This window comes from Centropristis striata, chromosome 9, assembly GCF_030273125.1.
Source record: "Centropristis striata isolate RG_2023a ecotype Rhode Island chromosome 9, C.striata_1.0, whole genome shotgun sequence".
Classification (NCBI taxonomy): domain Eukaryota; kingdom Metazoa; phylum Chordata; class Actinopteri; order Perciformes; family Serranidae; genus Centropristis; species Centropristis striata.
The window spans coordinates 23,707,691-23,726,463 of record NC_081525.1 but is presented as its reverse complement, the minus strand read 5'-3'; the positions used below and the strand labels follow the sequence as shown (position 1 = coordinate 23,726,463).

The window sequence follows — 18,773 nt, the reverse complement described above, 5'->3', positions numbered from 1 at the left end:
ACTCTTGCCCCAGTTTTGAATAATTATGCATTTTTCCCTTCCCGCTCGGACCCTACATTTCGCATTTGGTCGGATAAGGGCCTCAGAACACTTAAGGACCTGTATGAAGACGGTGTTTTCACATCCTTTGCATCTCTGTCAGATAGATACAACCTGCCTAATAGCCATTTTTTTCGGTATCTTCAAATGAGACATTTTATCCAAAAACAGTTCCCACATTTCCCAAACCGCCCCCCCGAAGCTGAAATAGACCAATTGCTGTCTCTCGACCTGCGACAAAAGCGACTGATATCTGTTATTTATAATAAGATTGCACTTCTGAGCCCAGTCCTCACTATATTGCTAAAAAATGCATGGGAGAAGGATTTGGGGATAGACATTACTGATATCCAGTGGAGAGACATGTTAAAACTGACCCATACTTCGTCTATTTGTGCCAGGCACGCTCTATTACAGTGGAAGGTGCTTCACAGAGCCCATTTCACCAACGCTAAATTGGCAGAAATATATCCAAGTCACAGTGATGCCTGTAACCGTTGTAAACAGTCCCCAGCCGACCATGTGCACATGTTCTGGTCATGTCCGAGGTTGACCAACTTTTGGTCCAGTATATTCCAAACTCTCAAACAGGCTTTCAATGTAAATTTAGAACCAAATTCCCTGACTGCTCTTTTTGGTCTTCCTCTGTCTAAGAATCTCCCTGTTTCTGTACAGCGTGTCATGGCCTTTACCACCCTGCTGGCCAGGCGTGCCATTCTACTCAAATGGAAGCATGTTTCTCCACCGACCCATAACAGTTGGATACGGGAAATTTTACAATGTCTAAAGTTAGAGAAGTTAAGGTTCTCACAGAAGGGATCTCTGACAGCATTCCATAAAACTTGGGACCCACTGCTGGCCTATATTAGCAACAGTCTTATTGTGACTCCTGATGATGCCGAGGACGCTTCTTAATTCTTGGAAAGAGAGAGTGCCCCCCCCCCCCCCCCCCCCCCCATATATTTTTTTTTATTTGCTTATTTTATTTATTTATTTATTTTTTTTGTCTTAACCATACTTCAGTATTTACTTATGTTGCTGTATGTTGTGTAATAATTTAGTTGTGATTACATCTGACGTGGGTTGTTGGGAGGGATAGTGGGATTCATGCTGGGGTTCTCTTTTTGTCTTGTTCTCTTTTATTTTAGTACTTCACTCTAAGGCAGACGCTTTCCAACACAATGTGTAACTGAGATTTTATTCTGTACTGTCTGCAAAAACTCAATAAAGAAATTGGGAAAAAAAAAAAAAAAAAAAAAAAACATTAAAGAAGCAGATAATTCTTCTCATGTTTCTCTTATCTTTGCAAAAGACGTTAATTTCATTGATTACCATTGAGTTGATTGGTTATTAGCCTTTTTGGCAAAACCATAATAGCTATCATTGATGCGACTTCACTTTGAGCGTTCTGAGTTCTTCCTGAACGTCTACATATGTTTGTTTTTTTAAGAAAAATGTCGCGAGAAATGTGTATTCTGTAGAGAAAAGTAATAGCACACCGATCCCGATCAAACTGCACGTTTTGATATATAATTTGTCCTGCAACCCTTCAAGTTGTAGGACGACTAGCTGGACGAAATTGCGTCCGGAAGAGGAAGAAGAAAAAATCCGCAGTATAACAGTAGTGCTCGGTGCGATTGCCCCGTGGCCCTAATTAATTTGCATTTATCCTTTATTTATTTATCTTGGAATCATTGATGGCAACCCCCATTTACAATGATTTCGAGAGCACAGAAAAAACATAATGAAAGAACAAACAACAACAGACAAAATACTTGAAAAACATTTAAAAACAGTTACAGTAAAAGGCAGAGTTATTGGTTATCATGCTTTTTTAACTGGCCCATGGTTATAATTGTGTTGAGTTTGAGTGAATGTTGTAAGATGTTCCAGGTAGATGCAACAGAAAAACTGAAAGCAGTTTTTCCAAATTTAGTAATATAGTAAAGACAGACTTCTAGTTTCATTGTCGAAACTCATTATTTCTGACTCTATACATTGTCTCTATACATTGTCTCCCCGCGACCCGGCCCCGGATAAGCGGACGAGAATGGATGGTTTCATGAAAACAGTTGATAAGGCAGATATCTCTGTTATTAAAATTAAAATGCCGTTAGAGAAATCCCACTCAAGTCAGCAGATTTATTCCAAACAAATAGGATGCTGAATTTTGTTCACACACACAGTTATGCACCAGATATAAAAAGGCAGGAAAATGAGCTTTGCAGAATCCTATGGATCAGTCGGGAGGTGCTTAGCCTTTCGCCTGAGCAGCAAAACCAAAATCTATTTAGCACAAATATAATAAAGATGATTAATGTGTGTTCCTGGACGTCGACTCCCTGTTTTTATCCTGACTGGTGTCACATAAACCTTTTGGCCCCTGTTTGACCTTTTTCATTCAAATGGGTCATCTGTATAATGACTCCGTCTGACTTCACCATATAATTAATGGCTGTAATCAATCTGGAAATAATGAAAAGATGAAAGAATTTCTTGCTGGAAAAGCAGCATAACACACAATATAAGACACAGTTGGTGTGTGTGTAAACTGGATGCGTTCCACTGTTGGCACAAGGGAAGACATGGAGGCATTTTAATTAAAAATTATGAAACACAATTTACAAAAAGGATTTATCTGCAACACAATGTAATATCGTCTTAGTGTACACTGTTGATTTCTAGATTGATAAATCACTGGATTTTAAATTAATGGAAAGCATTTCTGTTAAAACGACTACAACACTAGTACTGTGTTTTAGATCATGAAAGTAATTAAACTGGCTTTTATTTACAATTTTGCTTGATTTTCTCTTGTGATTTTACATGTATTCACTGAAACTTGCTTTTTCTATATGTACACTTTCTATATGTCAGGATATATTTTCTAGGAAAGCAAATCTATCAATGGGCTGTGACTACCAACCTAGTCAGAAACGTTTTGTTAGAAACATTTTTAATGAATCATCATCATGTCTTATGAGTTAATTAACTTACATACATAGGTTATAAAACAAATTAACTTAATTCAGCCCAAAGCACGATCAATTCCTATACCTAAACAACAACTTTAGCCTAAAGCTGGGCCTACACTGTACAATTGGAGCCCATTTCGAACTTGATTATAAAGCTGCACAACTCATGTCAGAGTTGGGCTGAATTTCAGGTTCATTGGGCGTTGTTTTCCATGCAAAGTACGGGGGGAGGCAAGGAATGACGTTGGTCTTACCAACTGCTCCGGCCATCGGACATTCGGAAGAATTTCAGACATGTCAGACGTATAATTTGGCCCCTAATCAGGCACTCGACACAGTTGAAAGAGAACCGAAGTTTAGTTTTCCTCACTGCACCTGTGCGAAGTGGCAACCAGGCCACTATCGCTATCAGGTCGCAGGTCGCTATCATATGAAAGCAGGCCAGGTTTTATATTGGACATTTCAGCACACAGAATGGCAAAGATCATCGAGGCAGCACATTTCTGCCCTGTTAGCATTTTCTTAAAGGACCTCAGCCAACAAACAAACTTATACAAACTGATTATTAGGGCCTCGGGGCAATCGCACCGAGCACTACTGTTATACTGTGGATTTCTTCTTATTCCTCTTGCGGACGCAATTTCGTCCCGCTACAAATTATATATCAAAACGTGCGGTTTGATCGGGATCGGTGTGCCATTACTTTTCTCTATGGAATACGAATTTTTCGCGACATAAGTCGCGAAAAATTCCCAAAATTCCCAAAATTTTGCATTGAAATGAATGGGACGGCCGAAAGAAAATGAGCAAAAAAGAACATTAATTGAAGATTTTCAGACGTCTACTTCTCCGGCATAATTTCACCTAGAGACTCCATTTAAACTTTAAAAAGTAGACACAAGTCTTGTGTATTGGTGTATTAATTTGCATTTCGATAAGTCATATAGTTTTTTTATCAATCCCTGTTCAATGACCATGATCATTTTTGGAGAAATTCTGAGATTATAATGGGTGTGTATTGCACGGAATGTTCGTGTCAGAGTGTGTGATGTCATCGCTCAGAGTGTAGAGCGAGAGGTAAAACTGTCAAAAAATAAATTTGAAAACTGCACTCCAGGCCGCAAATTCCACTCTACAGAAGCATGCAATACTTTCTGGTGCTCACCAGAAAGTATCTCGTGCTCACCAGAAAAGTATCTCGTGCTCACCAGAAATGTTTCTAGTGCTCACGGGAAACCAAAGTTTTATTTTATTTTCACCATGTCCCTTTAGGGGCTCCGTAGGTTTTCCCGTAGATATATTATATATATTTAAAAAAAAACGTTGATTAAAATGAGTCAGTGTAGGGTTTTCTCCTGGATCACTAAGGTTTTCCCGTAAATATATTGTATATATTTCGAAAAAACGATCATAATGAGTCAGTGACGATCTCATGTAGGGGTTTCTCCTGGTTGCTCAGGTTTCTCCCATAATTTAACACCAGTTAAATTATAAAAATAAACAACAATACACCAATCTAGCCTCTGATAAGACACGCTGGTGCAGCATCAGTGCCGGTCCCAAGCCCGGGTTAATAGAAAGGGTATAATATTGTGACATTATGATGTAATGGTTCAAATAGCACTGAAACTGATAAATAAAATGAATTTACATAATAAAAAATGTTCCAAATGGTATTTTACACACTGTTTTGTAATCAACATGTGACCCTCATCACTGATGGGCTCATGATTTTTTTATTTTTAATATTTACTGGTATTGTAAGTTCATTACTAGAAAATTTCATCTAGGGAAATTCTGAAAGGGCCACGGGAGCTACTACCGGTGTGTGTACACTATGATGAGATTCTTCAGAGATTTCAAACTATGCCCTTAAACCTCAAAATGTGTGTGTGTGTGTGTGTGTGTGTGTGTAGCGAAAATTGCATAAAAATTACGTGTGTGTGTGTGTGTGTGTGTGTGTTTGTTTGTTTGTGTGTGTGTGTGTGTGTGTGTGTGTGTAATTAAAATCACATAGTTACCTGTGTGTGTGTGTGTGTGTGTGTGTGTGCGTGCGTGCGTGTTTGAAGCATATGTATGACAAATTATATATCAAAACGTGCGGTTTGATCGGGCTCGGTGTGCTATTACTTATTACGTAAGTCGCGAAAAACTGCCCAAAATTTTGCATTGGAATGAATGGGACGGCCGAAAAAAAATGAGGGAAAAAGAACAATAATTGGAGATTTTTAAACGTCTACTCCTCCGGCATAATTTTACCTAGAGACTCCATTTAAACTTTAAACAGTAGACACAAGTCTTGTCTATCGGTGTATTAATCCACGTTTCGATGATCAATCCCTGTTCAATGATCATGATCATTTTTGGAGAAATTCTGAGATTATAATGGGTGTGTATTTCACGGAATGTTCGTGTCACAGTGTGTGACATCGCCAGAGTGTAGAGGGAGAGAAAAAATTGTCAAAAAATAAATTTGAAAACTGCGCTCAAGGCTGCAGATTCCACTCTACAGAAATAATTTATACATAGAAACGTAGGAAAATTTGTCTTCTCACTCACAATCCTCTGGTAAAGCTGTCAGAGTTATAGTTTGGGCGTAGGACACACAGATGCGTCACCAACATGCACCAACAGCCTCATTGGCTCCCATATTAAAAATGCAGGAAGATTTCTGAAAAAGGGAGATGTAACAGTTTTTGTAGATCGCTCTAACAAAGCTATTTTTTCATTTTTCTTTAAAAAAAACATATGTTGACGTTCAGGAAGAACTCAGGACGCTCAAAGTGAAGTCGGATCAATGATAAGTATTATGGTTTTGCCAAAAATGCTTTCTGTTCGAGGCCAGAAATTTCAGTCTGTCCACCTCTGCTGTCACTATGCCGGAACAGGTGTCAGTTAATTCTGTTGATTGCTTTGATCTTATTGATCCTTTAATCTTTGATGTGATTACAGTTACAGATACACACACACATGCATGTAAGCTCGCACACTCCTCACACATGCATACATGTATGAGGGGCATTTTATGCCAGCACACTATACTAAAACGCGTGTACATCGCCTATGCGATGACATCAAACGTCTAACGTGCGCGTGTAAATTCCATTCACTTTCAATGGACAGACAGGCGTCACGTAGGCGTCACGCAGACGCTGTACACGCGTTGTTGCACATACGCCTACGTGACGGCTGCGTGACGGGTGAACTACGCCTCAAATACGTGACATGAAGACCCGCGTGACTGTTAAGTACAATTCTACATAGGCGTACAGACACGCGTATTGCGAGTACACCAGATAACATGGGTGACGGGTGAAAAGTGCCACCAGCGAACGTAGCGGACGCCTGTGTGTGTGTGTAACGCGTGTAAGCCTATAACAGTTCAGCTGTTACACAGAGTCTCAGCTTCATATGGTATTGTTTATAAGAAAGCACAACTTATAGATGAAGAGAAAGACTATCTAGTACTTACCAGATAAACTTAACGTTTTTCCGGCCAAAACCGGAGGCTTAATTAGCCTGTTTTAGGAGTGAAAGTCAGCAAAATGCAGCTTAAACAAAATGTTTTACCTCATTAGTTAACTACGAATGTCTGTAAAACATAATGGGACTGTGCATAAGTGCCGAATTGGGTTAAACAGTGTAGATATAAGGTCCGATGGAATCATATTGTGAACGGACTGCTGTCCACATGGCTACTGAATATTCATTAGATAGGTCCGCATGGCTACTTAATATTCAGGGGTGACAGCGATTACGGCTTCTGCAGGCAGGTAAACCTACCTAATTACAGCTGGTGCGTAATGAACTGTGTGTCCGCGCGCGAAGCTGGGAACTGGCTGTGAGCGTTGCACTTTACTATTAGCCTACTATTTTTAAGTAGCTGAAATTATTTTAATTATCCCTTTCACCCTTGCTATCATTAAATATCAATTCGATATCATTCAAACCTAGAGAGAGAGAGAGAGAGAGAGAGAGAGAGAGAGAGAGAGAGAGAGAGAGAGAGAGATTTCGTTAACAAGAAAATAAAAACTGGCCTGAAAATAATAGAAATATCCTGACAGCTCTGTGGGGGCTTGGAGTTCATCTGTAAGTTGTGCTTTCTTATAAACAATACCATATGAAGCTGAGACTCTGTGTAACAGCTGAACTGTTATAGGCGTACACGCGTTACACACACACACAGGCGTCCACTACGTTCGCTCGTGGCACTTTTCACCCGTCACCCATGTCATCTGGTGTACTCGCAATACGCGTGTCTGTAAGCACGCCTATTAATCAGACTTTATGCTGGCACAGGCGACGCATTCTAGGCGTTTAAGTATAGTGTGCTGGCATAAAATACCCCTCATATACATGTGCTTCAAACACACACACACACACACAGGTAACTTTTTGCGATTTTCACTACACACACACACACACACACACACACACACACACACACACATTTTGAGGTTTAAGGGCATAGTTAATTCGAATTCGTTAGTTCAAATCCGGCTCGGAGCCCTTTCCCGCATGTCTTCCCCTCTTTCTCCCCCTTTCACTCTCAATATCTCTCTCTCTCTCAATAAAGCTACAAAATGCCCAAAAAAATATAAAAAAATAAAATAAAATAAAAAATCTCATCATAGTGTACACACACTGGCAGTAGCCCCCGTGGCCCTTTCAGATTTTCCCCAGAGGAAATTTTCTAGTTCTACCTGCTTCATTGCTTGTCAATTTTAAATAAAGTTCTGCATCAAAATTCAAACAAATCTTTATTGGCAATTTTCAATAGTCAGAACGAGGCTGGCGCACAGTTAGAGAACTCGTTGGTTGTGGCTTGACATCCAGACCGTACAGTGTGACCACAGAAATCGCAAAATCGCTTAGCTTTACAGTGGAGGCGATTTACTTATACAGTGTGTTGTAATAAAACAACATTTCTAAAAATTTTACAACATAGGCCCAGTTTAACCGTAACCTAACCAAACCTAAACCATTTCACAACAGAAAAAACAACGGTTATATACTGTATGTTTTTTTTGGGAGTAACTGGCAAATTCCCCATTCTGTCGTTTAGGTATGCATATATTTAACAGACTACAACTATACAATTATAAACCCTTTTAAAATGGAAACTGTCAAATTTGGAAGAAATGTTGCTTTGAATTCAAATGGTTTTGGTTCGGTTACCACACAAATTCATCTCGACTGTCTCCCACTAAACAAGAATAAGTGAAACACTGAAGTGTGAGAGCAACCATGAAGATATCTATATAGTCAGACTGAAGCGCTCAGCATTGTGCCACCTCAGCGCTGACAGGCATGGAGCTACTTTTACTGCCACCTCATTAGGCGCTCACTCTCTGCCAGCCAAAAAAAACCTCAAACCTCAAACCTGAACCCCACCCCAAATGCCTGACTGTGCCCAGCCGGTTCACACACACACACACACACACACACACACACACACACACAGAAAGCTATGGTTGTTGATCTTCTTTGTGTGGCAGTTCCTCCCAGCAATGTGTGCTTTTACTGTATGTGTGTTTCGTGTAGGTGGACAGATCGGATGTAGAGAGATTTCTATATGTGTGTTTTCTATATTCTCCTTTTTATCTCACCCTGTATTTCTTTTTATCTCCTGTTGTCAGACCTGTGTCTGCCAGTTGTAATTTATCCTACAGTGTGACTGTGGCATCATCAACACTGACCACACAGCTCCTTTCTTTCCATTCTTCTTCATCTCACGTGTCTTATCTAGATCTTAGATGAAGTGTGTATGTCTGAGTGTGTTCCTGCATTTATCAATTTGGGGACACACGTTTTTACACAGTCATGTTGTAACGTTACTCTCCGCAATAAACAACTTGATACTTGTTCAGAGAGCGACAGTTAGATAGAAGTTAGTGCTAAAAAATGGGTTTTTAGCGTTCTAAATCTATCACATTTAAAAACTAAGAGCTGGTCACAAGCTCAACCTTCTACATATTTTCAATAAAGACTTGGTTTTTGGTTCAAATTAAAGTCATGCTTTGGTTTAGGTTTGGGATAGGGTTGGGGTTTGGGGTTAGGCTAGGGTGGTTGTGGTTAAGTCTTCACTAGTCACACAAACAACCCATTTAAAGCAATCACACTAACAGTGTTAGTGATTTATTGATGTAGGCCAATAATGGATGGGTAACATGGTGGGCTGTAAGTAACAAGAGTCAGCCGGCCCATTTCTAACATACAGATGCAGTATCATCTAAACCAGGCATTCTTAACCTTTTCAAGTCAGCTATCCCTACGCACCTCCCCCTGCTGGTTTTGACTGATTTTTTTATTGTGAAAGCCCTGACGCTTTCTTTGTGATGAAAGTTTTGTTTGCAACCCTGATTCAAAAGAAGTTGAAATAAATCAATATTATATATTTACAAGTTTAAGCATTACATATCTTGTCTTTGTGCTATTCAATGGAATGTAGGTTGCAAAGGACTGTATTTTTAACAGTCAGCATCTATAGGCGAAGTCCAATCTGCTCTAGGCAGTGTGGATTTTTGAGGTGTTTTGTGACTTTTTCTCTCCTTCTGACTCACTGAAACAGCACCCTCTCCGTAATGTGTGGGACCTCCTGGGTTAGAAATAAAGCACTGATTATAACACATGAAATCTACCAAATTCACACAGTAATGTAAAAGCCATTCTAAAACATGTAATTTTATTTAAAAAAATGTTATTTCATTTTTTTCTATTGGGGGACCTGACCCTCAGGCTGAAAACCACTGATCTAAACTGATGGTTCCCAACCTTTGTGGCTTTTGACTTCTTGACACAAGGCTGCTTATGACCCCTCATCAAAGGTTACAGCCTGAATGTGGACCAAAGAGGGACTGACTGCAACACTTTTTGAAGTCCTGAAGAGGTGAAAGTATTCAGTATTTCACAGGACAAAGGAAAACATTAGCAAAAGATTCTTTTATCACTCGAATCATCATGTGATTCCTTAGTTTTAGCTGGGAACCCCTCGGGGGATCCAGCTGACAGTTTGGAAACCACTGATCTAAATCACATATCTACAATCTGACATTTTAGCCACAGAGGGCCCGATACTGAGAAAGATGAGGGTAAGACACTGAATTGTAGATGACTAAATGCGCTAAAGTACATTGTAATTTACCTCGAAGCTAGCATTGACTTTTCTAAACGGTGAATGGTTCATATAAAAAGGTCAGCCTCCTCCTACTCTCAGAGATTATACATGAGACATATTATTTTCTCCATACACAATTTTCCTTGTAGACGGAAAGCTTTTTTCGTTTGTGCAGACTAAATCTACAATGATGCATCGCTCCACTTGAGGCATAACACTGATGCTAACGTTATGCAGAAGCAAGAGATAAATGGCTTGGCAGGTTGGAAGAATCAATATGTTCCTCTACACTGTGTTATTGATGTAACCTGAAGGGTCACAATGACCCTGTACAGGAAATAAGAGAGGTATACAAGGACTCCTAAAGGTCAGAGAGCAAAGGTTATGAAGGTTCCTGCACTTCAACCTTCTACTAACACTGTTACATAACTACTGCATGTGCAGTTTTCACCACTCACATGCAGGTTGTACTGTAATGACTAAATCAATAAGAATCATCTACTGTTATGCTTTACAGTTTGTGTATGAACCTGCAATGTTTGTGTATTATGTCTTGATTTGTTGTGACTAGTGCAGCTGTTATATATAGTTTATTTCATATATCATTGCATTATGATACTGTGTAATACACATGTAACTAAGAACATTTCCTCAACTACTGTTGCTTGCTGTTTTGAAACTAGCTTTGTCCACTTGGTGTTTCGATTTCACATTATTTGCAATTTTTTTGGTGCTATATTAATATAGCTTCGTTCCCAAAGAGTGACAACCAGAAAGGTCTCAAGAACAAAACAAAATGAAAGACACAGTGGGTGGTAAATGATGGTTAAGATGGATTACTTCTGTGTTTGTATACACACACACACACACACACACACACACACACACACACACACACACACACACACACATTAATCGAAAAAAATATTAAACCATTGTTTTCTTCAATTTCTTGTTCATTTTAATGCCTGGTATAAGGTACATTTGTTTGGACAAATATAATAACTACAAAATAGCTCATAAGAGTTTTGATTCAACAGCTGATATCTAGCCAAAATTACCATCAAGAATTATTATCAGCTTTTCAATTAAACTCTTATGAGCTACTTTTGTTGTTATCATTAGTTGTACCGGGAATTAAAATGAACAAGAAATTGAAGAAAACAAGGGTGGTCTAATAATGTTTTCCATAACTATATATATATATATATATATATGTGTGTGCACAGTGTGATACTTAGTTACATAAAGACTCAGTATACAATAGTAGAACATAACATCTGTTAGAATAACAAATGTGATTTAACATGGGATTATATAAAATTAATAAAGGGTATATTGTAACTGTAACTGTAAATTAAATCTGTCTGAAAGTAGCTGTAATTATGTGAGACAAAAAACAAAAACATTGTATGGTGGTAACACTGTTTACAAAGTATTAATTTTACTATAATTTTATGACTCTAGATGACAGAGCCTCAGTTAACTTGGGAAAGAGAGACTCTGACACTGTGTGGCCACAGTGAGAGACAGAAAAAGTAATAAAGACAAAAATGATTATGTGGGGAAAACTGAGATACTGAAAGACTAAAGGCTTAAGCCCGAGAGGGAGACTGGTTATCTGCAGAGAGGGGTGGATGGCTCTGAATGTCGCTGCCATATATCACCTCTTGGCCCTGCACTTCACCGCAGACCTCTGCTAATGTATTCTAGGGAGGAATTTTCCATGACCACAGCCGTCTTTTCCCTCTTATTCATCCTTTAGCTCTTCAACTTCCCACACGCACAACATATTAAAGACACCATTGGCAGTTTTCTGATTAATCGTTACTTTATCTATTATACCAGATGACATCATGACTAAATACACTTTTGAGTATTTTGCACCATTTACAGAACATTTATGCATATTTTTAAATATTTTTTTCTTGATTTTATTTTCAGATGTGTCTCATTTTCACCTGTATCAGATTTCTATCTCAACAGCTTCTCCTGCAGAGTTAGTTTTGGCCAGATGTCCCTGTTAACACTTTAAAACAGCTTCATCAACCATAAATCATCTTTTGCCTCTTTCTTTTTTTTTCCATCTCTAAACGTCTCCTCTACCTTTACGTTATTTGTTTCCACAATGGTTTCTGCGTATACTCAACCCGCCAGCTTCTGTTATACTCTCCTTCCAATTATGGTGATCTGCACAAGTTTAATAGCATTATAATGGTGTTTGCACTCGCCTGTGAAGCCAAAGCTGAATGCTTAAAATAAATACCTGCAGAGTCTGGTGTTTCCTCAGGTTTATAGTTTGCCTGGTTCTCATATATAGCCTTTTTGCAAACATGAGTGCAATGAAAATAGTCATAAAACTTAACTTCATCCATATCTCCTGTTTTATTTCTCCGCAGGCTCACTTGCGTTCGGTGGATGTGAAGATACTGCAGCAGTTGCTGGCTGTCCATGAAGGCATTGAAGCAGTAAAATGGCTCCTGGAGGAGCGCAGCACGCTGACGAGCCGCTGCAGCAGCCTAACCAGCAGCCAGTACAGCCTGGGTGAGGGCCCCGACACCTCCTGGAGGGGCTCCTGGAGCAGCCTGCAGGACCCCAACGACAAGCTTGATAACATCTCCATCGGCAGCTACCTGGACACCCTGGCGGATGATATGGATGAGTACTGCCCCTCCAGCTCAGAGTCGGTCATCTGCTCCACCACGCCGCTGGTGTCAGAGGCTACCATTGGGGGCCGGACAGGGGGAGGCCCCGGGTCTACGTTAACAGCAGCTGGGGTAGGTTTGAGGTCTGGTACTGGGATTCGGCCAAATGAAAATGGAACTGGGGTTGGAAATGGGATGGAGGTGAAAAGTGGACCAGGAACTGGGGTTACCAGTGCTGTAACTGAGAATGGAACTGGGAAACCTGCTTTTCCTGTGAGCTCCAACTCCTATTCTGAAGGCCCCAAACAAGATGCTCCAGTCTGGACGAAGGCTGCAGAGACAGGTAAAGGAAGCCCCGTTTGTAAGGACAATACCCAGACACCATCCATCAAGGCTAATGGTGTCATGGAGAAACCAGTCACAACAGGCAGCCCAACTCGCGCCAGCCTCAACGAGAAACTGGGAAGTGGCCAGAGCCCCAAGCTTAAACCTTACAAAAACGGCAAGATCGACTTGGATACTTGCAAAATGAACGGCAAAATGCATCTAGAGTATGACGCTCATTGGCGGTGGGTACAGTCACAAGAAGATGTGACGTTCTTGTAAGATGGATAATAACAGAAGGGACTTAAGCCACTATTGAACACTCCCTCTGCAACATCAAAGACCAGATCACTGAAGGAGAGAAGGAGAAGAGTGAACTGCTGTTGTGAAATGCACATAGTGAGGCTTTCCTTGTGTTAGAGAGACACTGGGTTTAAAAGACAAAGATTGACTTTTTTTGTCCTGTTGTTCCCTCCTGCACTAACTTTCTATAAAACATTGATGTCAGTATTATAAGGTGGATGCACATTTCAGGATATGGACCATATTCAGCCAAACTGGGCTGCCTCACACAAACTTAGGAAAATCAACTATAAAATCATGTGTCATAGTTTTTCTCAGGGTCTGTCTTTCTATTCCCTGATTTCTTTTCTTTTTTAAAGCACAGTGAGACGATCTGCCGGAGAGCTGAAACATGATTTCAGGCTGCTTGACATAGTACATGAACCAATGTAAATTAGAAGATTCTAATATAATTTGACTTTCTCATCCGGAAAATAATTCCCAAGAGCTACAATTTCTCTTCTTACAATCTGTAAAAACCAAGGGGCATAACAAAGATTTCTGACCTCTTAAGAACATAAATCTTCTTAATTACTTCATACGTCCTGTGGTGGACCTTTAACTACAAGACTAACAGAACTAATAGGCTACGTTCAGACTACAGGCCAATCCGATTTGCTTCTCAAATCAGATCTTAGGGTCAGAACATCTTCACTTTTATTTTCAAGTGATCAGATCTTACTTGTGTGTCCAGACCCTAGACTGTATAAAGAATGGACGCTGCGACTCCACTTCCTCTCACTGTACAACAGTGAAGCCAAAATAAACAGGCGAAATGGTGTTTCTGATCAAACAATTACAGCTGTCAATCATTACATTACACCCCCATTTATACAATCAAATAACTTAAGACCAAACATACAACAAAAACACAAAAATGTTTGTGACCTCTTCTCTGAGGTTTTAGCTTTGCTCATGTCCCTTCACTCACATGGAGTGACGGGATTTATAACCTATATGGCAGTCTGCCACCAGGGGGAGCTGCAGATGTCTTGGCCTCGCCTGTGGTGAGCTTTCATGTCGTCCATCTTCATACACAGTCTACGGTCCAGACCATAGCCTTTATCTGCATGGGTTTGCGGTGACAACGGTAAACTAGCCAGCTGCTAACAAATCAATACTTAATTCAAACATTCTTGCCACAGTGTACGAAAGTCCATTTATAGCGCCAGATGAGTGACAACTTTGTTCTGCTCATCTTCTGTAATCACTGTAGAATGAAAGCATGGCGGAATTAGCAAGCTAGCTAGCAAGCTGTGCAGCCAGAGCGTCCAGACTGAGACGCATCTGCCAAACCACCTCCAAAAGTGGTTTGGATCCAAAAATCAATCTTGATGCAATCTAAATATGCCAAAAAAAATGGATTAGGGCTGGCAGTCTGAACAATGCCATAGCGACAACTGTACTGCATTTAAGTTAGTAAAAGACCAAAGTTTTCCTCTGTCAGCCTATTATGTTTGAGTCAGGAATTAACTTTAATATATAAAACTATTGTCTTGGACTGTATAACTGAACATTTGATGGTTATAAACAGTGTTACGTGATAAAATATTAACAGAACATAAATATTAAATACCTTTTGATACAATTTGTGAGCTTGTTTCTCCCCTGAACTCTTAGCTGCCTGAACTAAAAGTAGAAGGTATTAAAATAGAAGACAGAGGTTAGTAAAATTTTCCCCTTATTGAGGAATGATGTACCCACTGTTAGCATTTGTGTCTTTGTGGAGCTAAATACCTTCAGTGCTTAACCAACCATCTGCAATATTGTATATTCTCTGAATCCGGTACAGCTACTCTGTGCATCAGGTACTAGTCGTGACTGGTTGATGGCAAATACTGAATATGGCTGAATATTTTTTTTCTTTTAACCATTATGGTAACCTGTGTATGTTTTTCTAAGCAGATGTTGTGCCTGATTGGTGTAAACCTTAACTACATATGCCTGTACTTTCCTTCCTGAGATGAATGCACTGCTGTTATGATAATCTGAGTTTTTTTAACTCATATTTTTATTATTTTTGCCTCCTCCCGGCCTCTTGCTTGCGTGTACAAATGGCTAGACCAACAGTTTGTGTGTCCTCGCCATGTGGCGACAAGTGTCGACTGGTAACTTTGTAATGTTGCCTGGTTGGAAATTGCATGCCCTGTGCTGAGAACTTTATTGGTTAAATCATGAAAAATTTGTGGAAGACCTAAAGCAATCAGAGGAGAAAAGCAATATTTCTTGAAGCCTTTCTAGTGGCTTACATAAGCAGCCTCTTCTCAACAAATCAAATATTATTGTCTGTTCCCGAGGACTTTCCAAGACTACTGACGGGAAGAGGTTCTTTTTCTAACTTCGTTCGGTGTTTCACTATGGGAATCGCTTAATGCGTGACCAACTACGGAAGCTCCAATGACACCACGTCTGTCTTTGACAGACAGGTCGACCTGTGGGGAGGGCCCCGCCCTCCTTTATTATAAGGGTCGACTGCACTGACCAGGTCATTCTCGCTTTCTTCCCATGCGGAATAATCTACATTTAAGCTCCTTCAGCGCATCCGGACGAGTCGGACTTGCTTAACTGCTATCAGACGTCCCGTCAAGGAGCTACGTCGCCTAGCGCGGTTCCGATTACGACTCTGGACTGTGCTGAAAATTTTCGTCATTGAAATAAAGTGAGTTTAAGCTTTATTGGAATAGCGACCGCGTTGTGGCGAGCTATTCTCGCGAGCGACTTGGTATTTGTTTACCGAGCAGCAAGCGATTATTTAGGGCGATAGCTTCAGGCGAGCCCGGTCGGGTTAGCTAAACATTAGCTGGTGGCTAACCAGACTCCCGACGCATAGCCATCGCGTAACGGCGGGCTATCCTCCACAGGGCACGGGTTGTAGTGAGGTTACACTAGCTATAGCCGGTGCTCTGTTACAAGACTAACGTGTTACGACGAGTCTTGTTTTTTCTTGCAAGATATCTAGGTTAACAGCCTAGCTTCTTTCTACTTCTCTAGTCATCATGTCTGTGCCCGCGACCCCCGCCAAAGGGTCCGAGCCCAAGGAAGCGGGGGGTGCGTCCCGGTCTTGCCCTGCGTCATGCGGAGCCATCATTTCGGGCAGGGATCCACACCCGCTATGTATAGTGTGCATGGGCGCTAAACACGCCCAGGCTTCACTAGCTGACCCGCAGGTCTGCGCTCACTGCGCCACCATGACTGAAAAAATACTAGAGAGGAGACTGAGGGTTGCGGTGGCTAACATTAACAGCCAGGACCCATGCCTGGCTAAAACCACCGAGGCAAGAGCAAACCCCACTGCCCATCAGCGGCCAGTCTCGACGAGCTGGGCCGACGCGATGGACGAGCTAGAGCCACTGGACATGCCTCCGCTGTTCGAAGGTCTCTTAGCGGGGAGCGACGATGCAGACGGCGATGCCAGTTCTGACATCCTCGATATGGATGATATGGAGGAAGGAGAGGAGGATTCCACCTTCCCCACTCTAGAATCCAGACCCCCCAGCAGTGCTGACGCGGCCTCACCGGTCGATAACAACTTGTATGAGGTTTGCAAGCGCGCCGCTGCCAAGCTAAACATCCCATGGCCAGCGGCCCAGGGCACGGAGGGGACGGTGAGGGACCTATACGATGGTAAAAGGCTTCCTCCAGCCCAGCCTCCAGCTAAACAGCTCCTTCCAGCAGTCCCAGCATGCATGAAGGAAATGAGCCGTTTTTGGTCTAGCCCTTATAAAAGCAAACTTGCCACACAGGGCCACTCTAAACTAGAGGTGCATGGCATGGCTGACCTGGGGCTGGCTGAACCCCCAGCCGTGGAGCCTTCAGTGGCGTACCACCTCCACCCGAATCGCCGGTCCGTTTCTGCGGCCTCTAACGTCTCACTGCCCGGTAAAGTAGAACGAACGACCGCTGCCATTTATCAGAGAATGTATAAATACGCAGCTCAGTCTGTCTGTTCTCTGAACGCTGTCACGCTGTTGTCAGCTTACCAGGCTGAGATATTAGAGGAAATGGGCCAACAACTAGATTCTGGAGTTCCAAATCCAGTACTCTGGGACGAGATTTGCGTGGTGAATGATTTACTGTTACGTTCCTCCCGTGGAGCGGTGCAGGGCTGCGGCCGCGTCATGGGACTGGCGGTCTCAGGGGAGAGGGCTTTGTGGCTCAACCTGTCAGGCTTAGGTGATGCCCAGAAAGCCGAAGTGATGGACGCGACATACGACCCCACCAAGGGTCTTTTCGGCCCAGCCCTCGAGAAAATGAGAGAAACCAGCACTCTCAGAAAACAGGAAGGGGAGGCTTTCGACTTGTGTCTGCCTCGTAAGCAGACACCGCGCCCCCCAGCCCGTACAGGCTTCGCTGCAGCGGCCGCCGCAGCGAGAGGAAGGCAGCACGACAGCAAGCCAACCCATAAGCCCGGGGCTAGCCGCAACGATCAGCCGCCGAGAGAGAGAGCCGGTAATAACAGACCCTGGGGAAAACAGTCGTTCGCGGCTGCGGCGGCGAAGCGCCGTCCTTCCAACCCCGTGGAGGGGAGGAAGAAACGGCCATCCTAACGTTTCAAGCCGGCCCGTCACCCCCTCCTCCACCTGCGAAAAGGCGGAGAGGAGAGGATGTGAGTTTTACCCCCTCAATGTTCAGCGCGGAGGCTCCCGTTCCAGCCGAAAGCCAAGGGGTCCCTCCTCCAGAGGTGAGCGAGGAGACAGAGGGGTTGTTAATGTGTCACCAAGCACAAGATGTTCACTGTTCTCAAACAGTAGTTCACATCCCCATATTGAAAGAAATAAAGTCTGTACGTTTGCATCCAAGCTCACAGCTGAGGGCAAAGTACACAAAACAAAAAATGATAAAAACAAACAGTATAAGGGAACAGGGTCATTCCTCTTCCCTCCCTCCAGAGGGCGCTCACACCCCTCCGGAGGGTTGTCTCTCTCTACCCACGGTAGGAGAGACAGTGCAGTGCTTCAGGGGGCCTCTGGCTGCGCAGGTAGAACGCTGGCGCGCATGCGCAGTTCACCCCTGGGTCCTGGCGACTGTTTCGCGAGGGTACAGACTGCAATTCGCTATGAAACCACCGAGGTTCAACGGTGTGTTAGATTCAGTAGCGGATGGAGAAGCAGCGCAGGTGCTGCAGGACGAGATCAACTCTCTTTTACACAAGAGAGCGATCAGAATGGTCCCGAACGAGGAGAGTCAGCAAGGGTTTTACTCCCGCTACTTTCTCATTCCAAAGAAAGGGGGACCTGCTCTCCGTCCTATTTTAGATCTTCGTGTATTAAACAAACATTTAAGGAAATACACGTTCAGAATGTTGACACACAAGGTGCTTTGTCAATCGAT

General features: G+C 42.2%; 1 protein-coding gene across 1 annotated transcript in view; it reads left to right on the top strand.

Annotated features, from left to right (window-relative positions):
- The window catches only part of lurap1 (leucine rich adaptor protein 1), a 31,042-nt gene extending 15,272 nt beyond the window's left edge, over positions 1-15,770 (top strand). The window contains exon 2 of the mRNA XM_059340368.1: positions 12,531-15,770. Coding sequence (XP_059196351.1) covers positions 12,531-13,382 — 852 coding nt within the window. The 3' untranslated portion in view covers positions 13,383-15,770. The remainder of the gene's footprint in view (positions 1-12,530) is intronic.
- The last annotated feature ends 3,003 nt before the right edge of the window (positions 15,771-18,773 follow it).